This window comes from Delphinapterus leucas, chromosome 10, assembly GCF_059928025.1.
Source record: "Delphinapterus leucas isolate spDelLeu-1000000601 "Yukka" chromosome 10, BTC_Dleu_Yukka2, whole genome shotgun sequence".
Taxonomy (NCBI): domain Eukaryota; kingdom Metazoa; phylum Chordata; class Mammalia; order Artiodactyla; family Monodontidae; genus Delphinapterus; species Delphinapterus leucas.
The window spans coordinates 16,222,809-16,242,703 of record NC_143138.1 but is presented as its reverse complement, the minus strand read 5'-3'; the positions used below and the strand labels follow the sequence as shown (position 1 = coordinate 16,242,703).

At 37.8% G+C, this 19,895-nt stretch overlaps 1 protein-coding gene across 1 annotated transcript in view; it reads right to left on the bottom strand.

The window, feature by feature from the left end:
* CDKAL1 (CDKAL1 threonylcarbamoyladenosine tRNA methylthiotransferase) overlaps positions 1–19,895 on the bottom strand; it is a 648,803-nt gene that overhangs the window by 483,867 nt on the left and 145,041 nt on the right. The window contains exon 6 of the mRNA XM_022586761.2: positions 686–782. Within this exon, the coding sequence (XP_022442469.2) occupies positions 686–782 (97 nt within the window). The remainder of the gene's footprint in view (positions 1–685; positions 783–19,895) is intronic.

Genomic DNA, 19,895 nt, shown 5'->3' with positions numbered 1-19,895 from the left:
TTCAGTCAGTCACCAAACACTGACTGAAAGGATGCCTACTGTATTTCAGGCACCTTGGCAAAGGCTGGAGAAACATGGTGGGCGTTTAAAAGAAGACTGAAAAGCTGTCAGCGTGGAGCTAATAATTCAAAAAGAGAGATGGGCTGTATTCAAAAAACCACATAAGTTAACCCCAAAAATACAACTCTGTGAAATGCTGAGAGATCAAATGAAAGGTAACTGCATAGTAAGTGAAAAGAACCCAGAGACAGGATTATCGAGGCCTGCACAGAGCAGTCAGGTGAGGCTGAGAGAAGCGGTAATGGTGAAGCCACGTCTTGGGGCATGAGTAAGATGGAAGTGGGACATTCCAAAAAAGACACCTATATAGTATGATATGGCAAGAGATAGTGCTGGACACACAGACAAAGACCAGGCTATAATTAACGACCTTAAATTCCATACTATGGCTTTTTATTGTGTAATTTTTTCTTTTTAAATGAGAGAAGCTATAACATGTTTTCGCAGTAGGTTCAGATGTTACATAGACATGACAAAGTTTCCGTGGCAACAGGAAAAGTATGTTAAGGACAGCCAGAAGTGTAACCTAGCTTGTAAATAACCTAGACATAGAAAATAAAATGTGGAGCCATGACAAGCTTTAACAATGTACGACTGTCTTTCTTCATATCAGGTGCAAGCTTACCCCTATGATGCTCAGCCCTTTAAGGTAGTCCTGACGAGGCTGGGCTTGAGGAACACATCCAGCAAGCACTATTTTCTTGTTCTCCTCTTGAGCTTTTCTAAAAGATTGAAGAGAAAACAGTGTTAATTCTTTTCCTCACAAGCGTACCCTTGGAAACTGATGTTAGTGCACGTAAGTTCCCTAAAACATAACATGACCATGTAGCATCAAACAGGATTTTCTTACAACTGCTTCAAAAAAATGCATTATAATAAGACTTCTGAACTGTGTGTCTATTTAACACACCATAAACAACACAATGGCAGTCCGATCTGATAATGTCTTTCATTACAGCCTCATTATAAAACAAAAAATTTTACTTATATAGAACATTCAAGGATATAAATCGTTCTTGAAAACCACATTTTCCAGATAGACATTAGCCATTCAATTATTTTAAATCATTCATTATTTTAAATATTAATATTAAAACATACTATATGATTTCCCAGTCTTTTGTCTAGTATAAAAGTAAAATATACATTGAAAAAATTGAACAGAAAAGTAAGAAATAGAAGGTATAATACTCCCTCTATCCTGAGAATTCACACATCTCCTCACTTCTGTTCCTCAGAGACTGTCTACAACTTATAGATTATTTATGCTTATGTCCAGACAATCCCTCTCATATGCAGGTATGATGTATAACTAGACCTCTGTTCACTATAAATACACAAAGATGAAACAATATTTTGTTTTACAACTTCCATCCAATACACCTTGTGTATTTTTCCTTTTGTTTCTTTAAAGATCAGCCTCACCCCTTTTTTTTTGTATTTTATTTTTTAATTGAAGTTTAGTTGAAGTATTATTGAAGTTACAGGTGTACAACATAGTGATTCACAATTTTTAAAGGTTATACACCATTTATAGTTACTATAAAATATTGGCTATATTCCCCATGTTACACAATATATCCCCATAGCTTATAGCTTTTTACTTTATACATAGTAGTTTGTACCTCTTAATCCCTTACCCCTATCTTGCCCGAACCCCTTTCTTCTCCCCACTGATAACCACTTGTTTGCTTTATGTATCTGTTATTTTTTTGTTAAATTCACTAGTTTTATTTTTTAGATTCCACATATAAGTGATATCATACAGTATTTGTCTTTCTCTGACTTATTTCACTTAGCATAATACCTTCCATGTCCATCCCTATTGTTACAAATGGCACAAATTTGTTCTTTTTTATGGCTGAGTAGTATTCCACTGTGTGTGTGTGTGTGTGTGTGTGTGTGTCTATACACCACATCTTCTTTATCCATTCAGCTGCTGAGGGACACTCAGGTTGCTTCCTTATATCAGCAATTGTAAACAATGCTGCTAAGAACATTGGGGATGCACATATCTCTTTGAATTAGTATTTATATATCCTGGATATATACCCAGCAGTGGAACCTCATCCTTTATAAAGGTTACAATGTGGGTATACTATAGCTTAACTATTTGTGTTCTGATAGGCATTTAGGTTATTTTAAATTTTTCACTATTACAAATTTTTTCACAATACACATGCATATAGACATATGCACACACATACACATACAAATACATGTGGATGGATAGATAATCTTTGAATATTTGAGACAGTATTTCTGGATTATAAAAACCTAGATGCGAAATCTATGCTAAATTTCCCTAACACAAATTCTAATAAGTAGAAACGTTGGTTCAAAGGTATACATGTCTGGTTATTTTATATTAGGCATTTCTTTACTTAGGAGGAAGCTGGGATATATTTTACGTGGGTGTTAATCATTTGTCTGGGCACACATGCATACAGCAAACATTGATTCTGTGCTAGAAGGCAGTGGTAAACCAAGCAGAGCTAACAACTTTTCCTAGAAACTATTCATATTCTTTACCCATTTATATTAAAATTTTAAGTCTTCAATTCTTTTTCAAGTATGTGGGTTTGGGACTTGTGATGCTTTGTTTACTTTTTTCCACTGGTTGCTCGGGTATTGTGTTTTGTACACCAACTGTGTTTCTGAGCCCCCCACCCCGGGCAATGTCTAGGTTTCTGAAACCAACTGAGAAAGCTAAGGGAATCAGCAGTCCAGTTTCTAGACTTGTAACTTTTAGACTACACCACCATGAAGTGAAAAGTCTCTATATCTGACACGCTTTTTTGTTTCTGTCAACTTTTTCCAGGCTACAAATTCAGAACTGAAAGCCTAAAAAAGGTGGCAGGGGATGGTTAACAGAACTAGCTACGGGTGATCAACAGCCACATCAAAACCCCTGGGAAGTGTGCAGAAAATGATTAAATGAACGAACGGGCAGAGGACAAAATACTAGTTTAACAGCATCCATAAGCATTTCACTTCCGTAACTTCTTAAAGTACTCTGGTATAACTTTTCCATTTGGAATCCTGAAAAAGCTTGTTAATAGAATCAAGAAAATCTGACGTTGGTAGATTGCTTAACATATCCAAGAGAATTACTGCCTGGCTCTGCCACTTGGTTTTACTTTTTTTTTTTTTTTTTATCAGTACCAAGCACACCATTGCACACAAATAGTTTTCTTGTAGTAAATGTGAAATACCTTATCAAACAAAAAAATCTTTCCATTTACATTAATAACATGTACAAGGAAATAACATCTGGTTTCTTCACAAACTTTAGCTATGCACCTAGAATCACTGCCACATGTTCAAGGGTCTGTGAAGTCACCAATTATTAAATCCAAATTAAAAAGCTGGCTTCCAGGGTTTCCCTGGTGGCGCAGTGGTTAAGAATCTCCCTGCCAATGCAGGGGACACGGGTTCGAGCCCTGGTCCAGGAAGATCCCACATGCCGCGGAACAGCTAAGCCTGTGTACCACAACTACTGAGCATGCACTCTAGAGTCCGCAAGCCACACCTACTGAGCCCGCAAGTCAAAACAACTGAAGCCTGCATGCCTAGAGCCCGTGCTCCTCAACAAGAGAAGCCACCACAGTAAGAAGCCCGCGCACCGACCCGAAACGAAGAGTAGCCCCTGCTCGCCGCAACTAGAGAAAGCCCGCACGCAACAACAACGACCCAACGCAGCAAAAAATAAATAAAAATAAAATAAATTTATTTAAAAAAAAAAAAGAAAGCTGGCTTCCAGTAATGTGATTCAATTACTTAATTATTAAGCACGTCTAAGACATGATAGTGAGTGTTTAAGGGACCGCAGTAAGAGGAAGATAGGCACTTTACACTCAACGAGCTTCTGGTTTATAATGGATGAGATGAGATGTAAAAGAACATAAACAACACAGCATCAAGTAAAATGCCCTAACATGACAGAAAGATGTACAGGCAACATATCATGAAGGGACAAAGAATATGCACACAGAAAAATACAGTAAAAGGCTTTATGAAAAAAGTTGAGAGGATGTTAAGGGGAGACAGGAGTTGGAGAGGGTGAAATGGAGGCAGGAAAAGCTCCAGGCAGCTGTTACACCACGGACAAAGGCAAAAAGGGAGGAAGTTAGGGGAAAGCATTTCATTATAGAAAGAATTTCTATATAAGGGAGACACAGGGCTCATATTGTGGAAGGAGCCTTACAAAAAAGGCTGGACAGGCTCCAATGTAGTGGGCAGTGGGGAAAATTTAAATTTTGGTGGCAGAGTGGACACAGAGTAAAGCCAAACTTTGAGAACAGGACCCTGGTGGCAAGGTGCAAAATGAAATACACGGGGAAAAGAAGTCAGTGGTTGGGGAAATTCATTTAATACCCTAGGCAAAAGGATGTGAGGACCTGAACACATGTGGAGGATAAAAAAAAAAAAAAGTTAAAAGGAGATGAGTTCTCCTGCTGGAATATACTTGAGAAACCCCAAGGATGAATCAAAGGTGATGTCAAGGTTTTGAGTCTGAGGCAGGGATTAACAGACATTTTCTAAAAAGAGCTAGAGAGTAAATTACTTCAGGCTTTGGTGATCACAGGCCTCTGTTGTAACTGCTTAACTCTGCCACCTTAGAGCAAAAGAAGATAGACACAATACTTAAACAAATGGGTACATCTCTGTTCCAATAAAACTTTTTTAAAAACAAGCAGCAAGGGCTTCCCTGGTGGCGCAGTAGTTGAGAATCTGCCTGCTAATGCACGGGACACGGGTTCGAGCCCTGGTCTGGGAAGATCCCACATGCCGCGGAGCAACTAGGCCCGTGAGCCACAGCTACTGAGCCTGCGCGTCTGGAGCCTGTGCTCCGCAAAAAGAGAGGCCGCGACAGTGAGAGGCCCGCACACGGTAATGAAGAGTGGCGCCCCGCTCTCCGCAACTGGAGAAAGCCCTCGCACAGAAACAAAGACCCAACGCAGCCAAAAAAATTAAATAAATAAATAAATAAATAAATAAAACAAGCAGCAGGTCAGATTTGGCCCGAAGGCCAGAGGCTGCCGATCCCTAGTCTAAGAAGATAAAAGAAAAGTGGTGCCACTAGCTGTCAGCAGAAGCTGAGTACTGGGATAGAAGGAAATTCCAATAGGACACACCCAATCTGAGGCTCTGCTAATGCCCATCAGGTCTCTGGGTGCAATTCAGCTGGCTGGCAATAGAGCTGGGGGTAGATTTTTGAAATGTATTCCAAAGTGATGGTTGATGACAGTGGATGCAACAATCCCTAAAGGTGTGGAGAGAATCCTTATTGAGTACAAAACTGTAAGGTTCTTTAGCAATGTAGAAGCATTCCCATAGGCTAAAAAATATTAGCGTCAAAAACAAAAAAAGGTAATATCACCACCAACAATACTATAACAGCAATAATAATCATGATTAGCATTTATATGTACTTCATCAAGGTCACCATTATATAGTTAGCTGTATAACATATTTGAAAACAGTATAGCCAATATACAACAACCCAAGGAAAGCGTTCTGCTGACTTTATCAACACTAGACCAGGTCATGAAAGAACAGTCCAAGACTGATTTTAGGGAGTAAGCAGAACACCAGAAAATTAAGAGGAAATTTCAAAATAGAGATGTTTAAATAATTTATTTAAAATATTATTTCATGCTTTTATTGAATTTGGCTTTAAAATGCTAGGGTAGACCAGAACTATAAGCCAAAAATCATGCCCCAGCTATGGAATATTGATGCTACACTCTGTGACCAAATAAAGTATCAAAAGTTTTAATGCAATTTCTCAAAGGGTGTTCTTGTTCTAAACATTCCTTTCTTACATCCTGTTCTTCTTGTTTAGTAAACTTTGCTCAGGTTCATAAGCCTGAAATAAGGCCTGAAAATTTTTTCTTTAGAAATGTACCCAGCACAGACATATTTTTTAAAGCCTTATCCTTCAACATATGAATGCTGATAAGAATAATACCTTAAGAAATTTAAAAATACTATAAATGTCCATGTTTTCATTTTAGATAGCCTTGAAATGTCAATTAAAATGAAAATTGAGTGCTCGCTTCGGCAGCACATATAGTAAAATGAAAATCGAATGTAAAGTTAATTCAATATAATCATTCATATTTTCTTGAAATGCATTTCTAAATTAAAACAGAGATGTATCCTTGTCTAGAGCATTAACTTGAGTAATAAAGAAAACATAATGAAACCTTTTCTTCTTTTCTGCCAAGCACCAAATGAAAGAAATAATTTGTACAGAATCTTAAAATTCACAGCATCATAGAAAACGCATAAAGATGATATAATATCATTATCTCACAGATGAGAAAATTGATATTCAAGAAGACGCAATGGTCGAGGTCCAAAGTTCCACACTTTGTGGATTTAGTGCTGGAGCTGGGATGAGCACCCAGGATCTCCTGAGTCCTTGAATTCTACATTTCAGAACATAAGTCAAACTTGAGTTTTGATTGTGTAATAAACATTGGAGCAAACATTTCTTGATTAAAACAACACAGAAATTGACACAGATTATAATATACTGAATGTCTTCAAAGTAGAAACACAATTTAATATTTCACAGCTCTTGTTTTCCTGAGTCTGGTGAACAAAATCACAGTCTAACAGAAGAGTAGTAAATTCATGGATCTATCAAGAAAAACTCAGTTCTCTATAAGTAGCAGATAAAGAGGAAATGTTGCTTCTTCTCCATGTTCATTTCTCTTATATCCTTCCTGCAAATTGATATTTAACCTATATAAAAATACTCATAGTAATATCTGTCTTCAATCAAAATTTTCTTTTATGAAAAAGTATTCTTAAATATACATCTGATTTTTTAATTTCTAAATGTATATTCATACCCCTCTAAAAACAGCAGTACTGGAAGAAGGGTCAAAACCAATCTGTTTCTATGCAAAGCAAGCACTCTTAACTACTCTGCAAGTGAGTACTGTCTGCATTCAAATACTCAAGTGAGAGGACACTATTTTAAGTATTTATGTGCAGGCATGTAGCCATGTGAAACACATAAAAACACCTCAGCAGATAATCTAAGATAAAACAACTAAGGATCTATGTTTGTGATCTATTTCCATAACCACGATGCCCTTCTTTTAAATTTTGGAACAACCAGTCAACGAGGAAAGAGTTGGCAGCAACAATGCAACTGTCTCCATACATGACTGTTATCAAGACTTGCAGAGTTAGGCTAGGAGGCACCAAAAGTTGAAAATAAAGTTACTCTAAGTCTTGATAGGATTTATCAGTCTAAAAATATAATGCAAACAGATATATTCAAATAGGTAACTGGGGCTGTCTGGAGACATTCAAATCCAAAGTAACTGGGGTTTAATCTCAGGGTCACAATACTGAATATTATTTTAACCAACAAAGCTAAAAACGTAATTGCACATTTTATGCCCCATGAGAAGAAAGAATGTTACCACACGGGGAACGGTCTTCATTGCACTAGAAAAGAGGAGTCCAAAGGGTAAAAGTTTCTCAACACTTAATGGCAAAGTAGGCACCTGAGGCAGATTATCAGTACAATAGTTAATCCTTTTAGACACAGCAGTCATTTCTTTAAAGTGTATCTGGATATAACAACTTGCCATTCCCTGATGAACTGGCCATATAAAACCAGTGAAGAAATTCCCACTTGATTTCAGGTTCAATAGGTTTCCTTTATTGTGCTTACTGCAATACAAGTTCCTGGGTTCACCTATAAGAACTATTATTTATTTAAAAGTCAATAATTCGGCATTTTATTTTTCCATTCTACCATTCAGTCACTCACCACATGCTAAACACAAGGGAACAAAAAAATAAAAGGATAGTCTCTACCCTCAAGGTGTTCTCGCAATCTAGTGAGAAAAGGAAGAAATAGGCCTTACAACCCAGGTTTTTGCGTGCAGGGGAAGAACAGAGATGCCGAGGTAGCGAGGACAGCTGCGAGCAGCCCTGTGGGAGAAGAAGCATGTGCCCATGTAAAGAGACCCAAGGGTACCCAGTTATGAAGGAGAGGTAGCTTCTCTGAATGCAGGGCTGTGGAACGCTGACTCCCAGTGAAGTCCCTGAGGGACCACGGCAGGGACACAGAGGGGGCTGAGCAAGCAGGACTAGAGACTTCCTCTTCCTCCTACATCCTGTTCTACCTATCAAGAGTCTGTGAAATATTTTGCCTGAAGAAAGGATTCTGTGACTTTAAGAAAGATGGTGAGAACAGGGCATGGACTTTTTTTCTTCCCAGCTTCATTGAGGTATAATTGACAAGGACATAGACTTCTGTGAAGAGGTTAACAGCGTAAGGAAGGTTGGTTCATTATAGAAAAGGGAATTTCAATGAGAAGTATAAAAATGTTTTTTTAAAAAGCTATAGGGGAAAAGTGATGGGGGAAGGGGGAGAGACCAAAGACAGGAGGGATGGCAAGAAGTAGGAAGAAGAACCTCCTGCAGAAATCAGAAAATGGGTGACTTGTGCTTGCACGCTCACGAGAGGATAAGAAACACAGTGAGAAAGCACCAGGTGGGCCTGGGTAGCCTCATGCTCCAAAGGGAATCAGGTTCAGAGAATGGGAAAGATTCCTTAGGCTTACAGGAAGATGCTTCTCTCTGAATCCTGCCAGGGATTCTGAAAGGAAATATTCCAAATTGTAAATAATAGTTATCTCGGTTGGATAAGGAGTTAAGAAAATAAAGAAGACACTCATAACACTGTTTTCAAAAGCCTGACACCAAAACAGGGCAAGGGAAAGATTCCCCAGCATCTGTGGTAAGGCACCGGGACCAGCTTCTCGGGAGCCATCATGTTGGGATAAAGACCAATTTCAGAGGATTATGTGCCATATTCCTCCCTATCTACCTCCCTAACTTACTTTAGGTAAACTCACAGTGCTCCCCAACATTCCCAGACATCCTCTTGGATAGGAAGGTTGCCCAGTTAAATAAATTTTACCCAAATGTTTAATATTTTCTACAATATTCCTTATAAATGGTCATGTGGCTTCTGCTTTACTTCCTCAATGGCAGGAAGTTCATTACTTCAAAATTTCCTGTTTAATCACTGTACACATGTTTTTGTCCATATGTTCTTCTTATTAAACTCTACCTCTAGATAGCTTCCACTTATTCATTCTAATTTGCCTTCTTTCACCTCCCAAAGCTTTATTCCCTACACATTGGCCTACATGCCAGGCAAAACATATGTAACCATTCTCAAGGAAATGTTTCTAAAATACATGGCATGCTTACATTTCTTATTACACAAGATACAGTGAATCTAACTGAACCTATAGTTGATTGCCTTAAATAATCACAGTAGATATAGAATTTCACATCTGTAAGAGACAACCAAAATTTTCTAGCCCTATCATTTCACTTATAAAAGAGGAAACTGAAGATTAGAAGATTAAACAGATTGCCCAAGGTCAAAGTAAAGACAGTACTGGCAGTCATCCATCACTGCCCTTTGCCTTGATATAATGATGTCCTAAGCCAGGGGTTACCAAGATCCATAAGGTTGTATGGCCCCATAATAAATAATCTCAGTAAGCCATATATATTGATTCTTCTCTTTCTGTTGTGTCAGCTATTACTTCTCAATATATTTCTAACTTGTCTATTCAATCTACCACCACCATTTCTAATTGCCATGACAAAAATTTCTGGAATAAATGACAACAATCAAAAACTTCATTTTATATATGATTTTCACAAATTCATTAATGAAATATTTTGTGTCTATTATGTGTACAATATATGCTTAGAGGTCTGTCAGATACCAAGAGGAATTTGTGCCTCAAGGAATACACAGGAAGTTAAAAAGACCAAAAAACAAAGTTTGAAGTATGCAAACTGAACAGACATAGAAATCAATATTTTAAGTACAAGTTTAGAACATCAAAAAGAACAAATAAATTTACAGAGCAGTGGTTACCAAACTTTTTTTTTTAATTTATTTAATTTTTTTTATCTTTGGCTGTGTTGGGTCTTCATTGCTGCGCACGGGCTTTCTCTAGTTGCAGCGAGCGGGGGCTACTCTTCATCGCAGTGCACAGGCTTCTCAGAGCAGTGGCTTCTCTTGTTGCAGAGCACAGGCTCTAGGCACGTGGGTTTCAGTAGTTGTGGCTCACAGGCTTAGTTGCTCTGCAACATGTGGGATCTTCCCGGACCAGGGCTCAAACCCATGTCCCCTGCATTGGCAGGCGGATTCTTAACCACAGTGCCACCAGGGAAGCCCCACCAAACTTCTTATCAAGGTACCAACCAGTTAAAAAAAAAAGAGATGGACCTCAAATACATAAATACATACAACTGTATATAAATCATACACATGGAGTACTATATTAATGTATTATGTACATTATAAAATATACCTTAATATTATATTTTTTAAGTGAAATGCTGCAAAATAACTTTAGTGCTCTGAGTTCAAATGGGAGGAGTTGTTGCAGGCTCAAATAAAGGATTAGTAGGCCTCATAATATCTAGTGTAATGTTATCATTCACCTAGAACTTTCTTTTCTCATTTAAGGGGACCAGAATATGCCACCCCAAAATATGCCACTTTGGAATAAGAATTCTTTTGAGATGAAGGCAATTAAGAAACAGCAGACTCAGGAAAAAAGCTCTCTCCCCTCCCCCATCTGGATAAAAGCAGGACATAAATTTCCATTTGTAAAGGTGTCTCCCTCTCTAGTACCAGGAAGAGAACTACTCCAGAGACAGCTCTTATCACCAGACTCTTACCTGCATAACAAGCCTTACTAAAAAGCCTTATTTATCATATATTTCCTAATCACCTTCTCATAATTTACACCTCCCCAATAAGCCCCTTTTTCCTTTGTCTAAACTCTTCTCCACTCTTTACCCCCTCTGTTAAGATGGTATATAATCACCAAATTCTAACTCCTGCATACTTGCATAATTACAACTGTTTTGTTTTGTTTTTCCCGTTAGTCTGTCTTTTATCACTTTGACTCACATGCCCCAGTTGCTGAACCTAAGAGCATACAAACAAAGTATTGTTTTCCCTACCCTACATCATGAAGTGTAAGGTTCAGTGGATTTTTTTAGGTAACTTGAAGATCCAAGGCAAAGTAAGATGAGTGAGGCTAGTGAAAATCAGACCACTGTATATATGATACCTCACTACATTTAAAACTGCATTTAGATATATACGGAATCTACAAAAATGGTACCGATGAACCTAGTGGCAGGGCAGGAATAAAGATACAGACGTAGAGAACGGACTTGAGGACACGGTGGGGATGGTAGGCTGGGAGGAAGTGAGAGAGTAGCATTGACATATATACACTGCCAAATGTAAAACAGATAGCTAGTGGGAAGCAGCTGCACAGCACAGGGATAAGCTCAGTGCTTTGTCACCACCTAGAGGGGTGGGATAGGGAGGGTGGGAGGGAGGCTCAAGAAGGAGGGGATATGGGGATATATGTATACAAATAGCTGATTCACTTTGTTGTACAGCAGAAACTAAGACAACACTGTAAAGCAATTATACCCCAATAAAGATGTAAAAACAAACAAACCAAAAAAAAACTGCATTTAGGACTTGCACAGCATTTAGTATTTGAATCAATTATTTTCTTCTTGATAAGCTAGTTAATGTAAGTAAAACACTCCTTCCTTAAAAGGATTAACATTAAAAAAAAAACCTAAAGTATATGACATGTATATTCCTATTATGGAGATTTTCCCCATAAAATGAAAAGCAAATCTGTAATTACTTCACCTCCCTAAGATCAAAACACCGATACTCTACTCATAGCAAACACTTTAGACGGTAATACCCTTCAACAGAGGAAAGGAACAAAGAGAGAAAGGAAAAAGAAGTTTTTTTAAAAATAAAATTCCGAGGTGCATCAGTATATAGGAAGACCTTAATAAAGTGCCACTGAAAAGAGATGCCCTGATTAGCTGTTACATTTATTCAATTCACCATCCAATTTTCACATTTCATTATAGCTTACTCTAATTATCACATTCACCAAGAAAGACCAAAATTAAATTATGACAGGAATCTATATTTTGAGCAAGGAACGAGGGAAATTTACAGTTCTGGTTCCAATTAACAATGGGATTACAGGACTTCCCTGGTGGCGCAGTGGTTAAGAATCCGCCTGCCAGTGCAGAGGACAGGGGTTCGAGCCCTGGTCTGGGAAGATCTCACATGCCACGGAGCAACTAAGCCCGTGTGCCACAACTACTGAGCCTGTGCTCTAGAGCCCACGAGGCACAACTGCTAAGCCTGCACACCTAGAGCCTGTGCTCCGCAACAAGGGAAGCAAACGCAATGGGAAGCCCACGCACAGCAATGAAGAGTAGCTCCCGCTCACCGCAACTAGAGAAAGCTCGTGTGCAGCAACGAAGACCCAATGCGGCCGAAGACCCAATGCAGCCAAAAATAAATATAAGTAAATAAATAAATTTATTTTTAAAAAATGGAATTACAGGGATAAAAGTTCTGAAGGAAAATGCATACTTGGTCTTATTTAGAGTTCCAACCTGAATACAATTTGAGCTACAGTACTATTAGATCCCAACCTGGTTTCTGGTGGGAGACCCAGAAAAAATTAGAATTTAGAACCGACTTATACAGTCTGAGTAACAAGCTGTTGTAAACACTTATAAAAGGTTCCTAAACAAAATTTTCAAGTTTTTACATCTTTTTGAAAGTCAGTTTTCCAAAGAGGCATTAGTTAATGGAAAAACTGATCCCCTGGAGGAGGTAACAGAAAAGTGCTTTGTTATTTAAAATAATACAATTAAAAAGTGGCCAAGCAAGAGACACTTGTGCCCTGGAAAAGATAAGAATCTGCGGAGTTGTGTCTTTGGCTAATTTACACCTACAGGACTGAGGCAACAGAAGAGACTAAGTCAAGCTGCTTAACTGCGTTTCAGCCAGCTCTAACTCCTGCGTGATCAAGAGGTTTCACTGGAGGCGCAAGAGGCAGAGAATATCAGTATTTCAGGGCACTATTAAAAAACTTATTTTTAACATATTCTAGTTGAACTAGCTAATTCAGAAGGAATTATCAGTACTGTTCTTATGGCAAATGATTTACAATCTTCAGCACTGACCTACAGTATTGATACTATATCAATAGATATATATCAATAGCTCTTCCAATAGATTTCTCTCCCCTACAAGACTATAAGCTCCCTAAGGGCAATGCCTAGATATGATTCATTTTACACACCTCACAGTACATTTTCAAGAAACCTCTTGCAATTTAATAAACGAATGAAAAACCAATTAACAGAAAATAACATAGAATCAATCATTAACTAAAATTGTGATCAAGAGCCATGCTTATGTCTCTTAAAATTTAATAAGGCCAACACTAAGCAGGAATCCACCTTTTTCATCATCAGAAACAGATAATCCAATCAGAGGAGCTACCTTCGATGAGTGTCAACACCATTTATGTACATTTGAATTTTATGGTAAGTCCTCAGACTCTTTCACAAATCAAATAAACAATTCATAAGAATTACTATCATATTCTTAAAAACAATTTTCTTAGTGTTTAAACAGCGCAGTTTTCCTTTCAACTCTCTCCTTTGTCCCCTCCATCACTCTTTCTTTAAAATTTTTTTTAAATTTTTCATTTTATCTTCAGAAAAGTAATACAGCTATTAGTTATAATTACTCTGACCTCAGTTCAGAAAGGTACTGATCACAAATACAACTTTTTTTTTTTTAACTTCACAAGAAAAAAAAAGATTTTTTTATAGCAGCAACCAACATAGCTGGTCACAGACAAACCTTGGAGCCACTACTCAACTCTAGTCCCAGAAAGCAAAGCAATTTCAGTGAAACAAACACTGTCTTCTACGTGAAAATGCCCCATTTACCAACATCAATGTACAAAACAAAATCCATTTTGATGGGGAAAAAAACTGTCAAGTTTTTCCTGTTTGCAATGCCAGCAAAGGACAAACTTCATCACCCTGATAGCAACGTCAGACTGACATCAATTCAAATTATCAACAGAAATAACCAAGCAAATGACATTTACCATTTAGCAACACGACTTAAACCATAATAAACTAAAGAGAGGGTTTCTTCATTATTACTTCATTATTATCAGCAGAGTCATACAGAAAGAGACTACAGGCTCCCTCTGAGCCACACGAAACATGTTCAGAGTGTCTCTTCCATGTTCAATGTTGTTGCCACGGGGAACAGAAAAAACAATGAAAAGGCTGTATGTATACACGAAAAACAACACAGAGGACTGCAGCAATTTAAAAAATTTTATTTAATCAACTAATACTTATGGAACAATCACTATGTAGCAAGTATGAAATATGTGGGGTGAAAAATTATATACGTTAAGGATGAAAAGAAAGATTTGGTGTGCTTTAACTGTATAACCCTATTAATTATCCATTTCCCTTTATATGTAGAAACAAAGCATGTCATTCTTGGGATGCTTTTTTAATTATTAAGGCTAGCTGACATCAGTAGTTAATTTAAAGGTTCCATTTCCCTCTGGAGATTCTTCTCTGAATTCTACTGAAATCAATGAATTAATTGGCCCTTTAAGTAACTATATTTTACTAATGCACAGGAGTATACACATACATACCTATATATATATATGAGAAAAAGAGAGAAAACCAACACTCTATTAGACTGATATTCCCTCATTTTTATCTCAGAACTAATAAGGTACTACATATTACCTGTATTTTTACACATGAAAAAAAATTAGACTGTTATGGTCACATAAATAATATTAAAAAATCCTTAATCTGAAGCTAGAAAAAAAAGAAATGGGACTTGAAAGAAATAAGAGAATTACATTCAGAATTACTGCAGAAAAATTGCTGTGCAGGAGCATGTTACAACTGGAACCACAGCAGTTGCTGTCACCAGTGCCTCACTTAAAATACAAAACATAGGTGTGGAAATTTACTATATTCTTACACCTTCTAAAAGGTAAAGCCAGGGCTTCCCTGGTGGCGCAGTGGTTGAGAGTCCGCCTGCCGATGCAGGGGACACGGGTTCGTGCCCCGGTCCGGGAAGATCCCACATGCCGCGGAGCGGCTGTGCCCGTGAGCCATGGCCGCTGAGCCTGCGCGTCCGGAGCCTGTGCTCCGCAACGGGGGAGGCCACAACAGTGAGAGGCCCGCGTACCGCAAAAAAAAAAAAAAAAAGGTAAAGCCAAATTATGTACTTTGATCCCAGCAGAGAGCTGAGATGACCAAATGAACAGAAACACCTCTGCACCTTCCCAAAATTCCAGAGAAGACATAATTTATACATGGGAAAGGGAACATGAGTAACTGAAGTCATGGAGCATTTGTGTAAAACTTAAAAAAAAAAAAAGTGACTTTTCCAAAGAAAACCTATAAATCAAAGGTGAAAGGAGCCTAGAAAAAGCTGATCTCTGTAATTAAAGATGGGCAAACAATGATTTGAGTCCCCTGTTCTCACAGCAATTGGCTTCCAGAGTCACCCACAAGTTATGACCTCAAGTACAGCTCCCAACATAAAAGTAGAAGGTCTTATATGTGCACCTGTGAGCATTAGCACTGTGACCAGGTAAGCAGAGCAGTGCCACCGAATGACTTAAAGCCACCACAGGGCCACAATCACCACACCTGAAAGAACTCCCATATTCTCAAGAGGAAGCCATTCCTCAGCCAATGGTGATCTTATCATCCTTTCTATCACCCCCTAAGCAAACAACTAGAATCAGAGATCCTAAAAATAGAACCACATTTACTGTATTAACACACTGAAAAAGAAAAACCAAATGATCATCTGAACAAAAGCAGAAAAAGCATTTGACAAATTTCAAAATCCATTCATGAAAAAAGTCTCAGCAAACTAAAATTAGAGAACTTCCTCAAATTGATAAAGGATATCTATAATAAACCTACAGCTAACATCATGTTTTCTCCCTAAGATGAGAAACAAGGCAAGGATGCCCATTCTTACCACTTTTAGTCAATATTATAATGGAGGCCCTTGCTAAGGTATAAGGAAAGAAAAGGCATACAATCACAGAGAAAAGGAATCAAAAGGGTTTCTTCACAAATGAAATGATCGAATACGGATAAAATCCTAAAGGAATAAAAAGCTACTAGAACTAACAAGGTAGTTCAGCAAGACCACAGGATTCAAAAGAAAGTAACAATTACTGAAGATAGGCAAAGACAATCTATCATATGAATAAGATGAGTTCCTGATGAAGAAAAAGAAACCCAAAGGCAAGGGAAGGGAATACTAAAAATTATAATCCAAGAAAATTTACATGAAAAAATTTAAAAGTTTTGTCCATATGTTGGAAGATTATACTATATACCTGAGAACATTACCCCAGAACAATAAGAACAACCAACACCAAGACACATTCTAATAAAATTACTGGACTTTAAGAAAAAGAAAAAACTCCTTTGAGCTTCTAGGCAAAAAGAACACATTACTTATAAGGAGGGGAAAAAATTACACTGCCACCAGACTTTGAAACCAGTGAGAGGCCCGCGTACCAGAAAAAAAAAAAGAATACCAGGGTCATGTCAAAAGGACACAGAAATCAACCTGAAGGGGATCACAGTGGCCAAAGACAGGACAATCTGAACTTGGGTAAGAATCGCAATTGACTGAAGCCCAAATATGTTTAAAATCATGAGTTTCCAATCATACTTTAAAAAAAAGGGGGGAGGGCTATCCGTTACCTTCTGAGAATGATAGGATCCAATTTATTATCTTAGAAATCGGGTAAATAAGGGAATCTAGAATTTATCCTGCCTTTCTCTATAAACTCTACCAGTGAGTAAATAGCTGATGAGGGGAGACATCTCCTTATCAAATTATTACAGCTAATCTCTGACAAGATGATATAATAGAATGTCATCATTTTCCAAACCCCAAAGAAATAATGACTCACGGCGTTATGCGTTATACGTCAACGGCTGGTAGCATCGAAAACAGAGAAACCACCACACATTACGAGCCTCCCAATGAAAGAATACAATTCAACCTAAAATCCTGCCAAGGCTCTATAACAAGCTGCCAATTTGCAACAAAAACAGAGGACAGAGGAAGGTACTGAACTGCACTTGAATATGCAATCAGCAAAATCTGGACTATGGAGAGCTCGCAGGTCAAAAGGCCTAAGTTCTTCAACAGGTAAGTTATAAGGAAAAGAAAGAGCTAGAAGGGGAACCTATTGATTAAGAGAGATTTAAAATACACTTCAGGTGTTTTTCTTAAATGGGCAAGATTTAACTGCATTGTCTAAAAACAAAACGTGGGTGATAAAGCCATAAGGGATAAAGCCATACAGAAGTGATTATTATAAAAGTCAAGACAGTGCTCATCTGTGGAGGTAGGGAGAGAGCTGTGACTGTGACGGGGGACGTAAAGGGGTTTCCAGAGTGGCTAGCACTGTTTTATTTCTTGAACTGGGGGGACAGTGACAGGGGTCTCTGCTCTAAAATAGTTCCCTAACCTATACGTTGTTCTGCAATTTTAAAACTTATCATTGTATTTTACAACAAAGTTAAAATAAATCTCTAATAAAAAATACTCTAGAACTAAATAACCAGAGATTTCCCAGTAAACAAAAAGGGGAAGAGAAGTAAAACTGTGGTATCCATCTCTAAAGCCTTTTCAAACTCCCTATATCTCAGAAACCACATGAAAGCGGTTTTAACCTGTGGTATGTAAACAGGATGTCACAGTTAGCTGGAAGAACCCCGATGCACGCTTGTAGAAACAAAACTGTATGTTGTCCCCTGACCATCTTTGTTGGAGGTAAATGGAATGACACTGAAAAGACCAAGTAAGTCAGAATCATTACTGAAGACATTCCAAGAGAACATCACAAAACTTGTTTATTTTCTATATTTTGTGGCAATTAATTACCATTTATACCACTGAAAGGACAGGAAAATTAAAAAGCATGAAGAGTGCACAGAACGCACCTCTGTCTGCTCTCCTGTACTGTATATGGGCAACTTCTCTCGTTCTTTCTGCAAACACAACTGTGAGATTTAAGTGGCAGGGCGTTTCAAGAAGGAAAATCTGACGCTGTCCAGAGACCTAAATTCAGGTCCCAGCTGTACCATGAATTGACAGCAAGACAAATCGTCTTTGTCTCTGAGCCTTAATTTTCTCACATATACCTGAAAATGGTTAAACAAGATGAACCCTGATACGTATTCCAGCACTAAAAATCTTGGTTGACATAAGAAATATCTGCCCCCAAAAGGTAGCATTTGCCACCAAGATTAAGAAAAAATACTACAGTGGCAAATAACATCGTTAGAAATTTTTTTCTTTCTCAATTAGTAAATTGAGAAAAATTTCTTTGAAAATTCCCCCCAAAAAGCTGCAATGTATGTTCAATCTTTTTACACCCAGCTGATCTGTAATAGACTTGAAAATTAGCAAATGAAAATATAAGAAGAAAGTTCATTTTTAATATTTTAAATTCTGGTTTATGCTTTCACGTATCCGTTTGTAAAACTGTGGTAAAAGGGAAAGTTTGTGGCTTTAAAAAGTTAGAATAAAATAAAAGAAAGCAGGCAATAAATTCAGTTTCCTTCCTCCCACCTCCAGTTTTGCAATGTTCAAATTTCAACCCCACACGTCAAAATCTCGAATAATACTCAAGTCACTACGTTAAGTCCCTAACAGAAAAGAAATAATAAGAAAACAAGAAATGAATGCCCCTGTAAGGTGAAACCCAAGAGTCTAAAGGATGGTCCATGTCTTCTAGAGAATAACAAAAATTATCATCATGACAACAGGATTTTGCTTTTTATACTGCTTTAGGCTTTTCCAGAGCAATTTTCACATACATCACATGCTGCCTCATGAAATCTTCAAGAACCTGTGAGGGATTCTTACTTTACAAATGAGGAAAATGAAGTTCAGAGAAGCAAGCTAAAAAATGGAATACAAGAATAAAAGAGGCGTTAACATTGGTATCTACTCCTTAAAGCAAAAAGGATACTCTGAAGTACTCAAAGAAAACAGAAGAAATGCAGGAGATCTGTACACCTACTGAAGGAGAAGGACAAGACTTCACTTAAAACCTGAACAAAAGCATGTCTCCACTCGGTCACTTTCACTAGGGGGGTAGGTAGGCCACTGGAGCTTCAGAAGTTGGAACACTTCACTGTATTAGGAATGCATTTTCAACTACTCCCAAGTCCTGGAAGCAAGCAGATGCTGCAAAACATAACTAAACTCCACGAAACCATCTTCCCTCTCTACCACTGAAAAATTAAAGAACTACAACAAGGAGAAGGACCAAAACATAAGGTTACTAAATTTCAAATCCCCACCCTCAAAAGGCGGTAGGAGGGGAGAAGGCAGAATCTGATTTATACCATACAAGTCCTAGTGAAATTCGGTTCTCCCTGTTGAAATAAAATGTATGGGCATAGATTGCTAACCACCATAACAACAACAAAAACTCAACAGCTAAGGGAAGAATATATTTCCTAAATATTATTTAGAAAATAAAGCAAACATTTTATATTGCTCTAACATGGCCTCTCTCCGTTAAGGTTCTCAGCAAATGACCTCGCTTCTTATTTCACTGAAAAAGAGGCAATCAGAAGAGAATTGCTCTTTCTTTCCACCACTGCATCTATTAAACTACCTGCTCTGTACCAACATCTGTTAAAATAAATCCACTGTCCTTACTGCCATGTAAGCCCAATGCTTCTGCTTGTGTGCTAGATCCCGGTCCCTCTTGTATACTCTGCTCCCATAATTACCCTCTTTCCTTCTACTAAGCAATTTTTACCTCTATAAAGGATCATATCCAACAGCATATAAA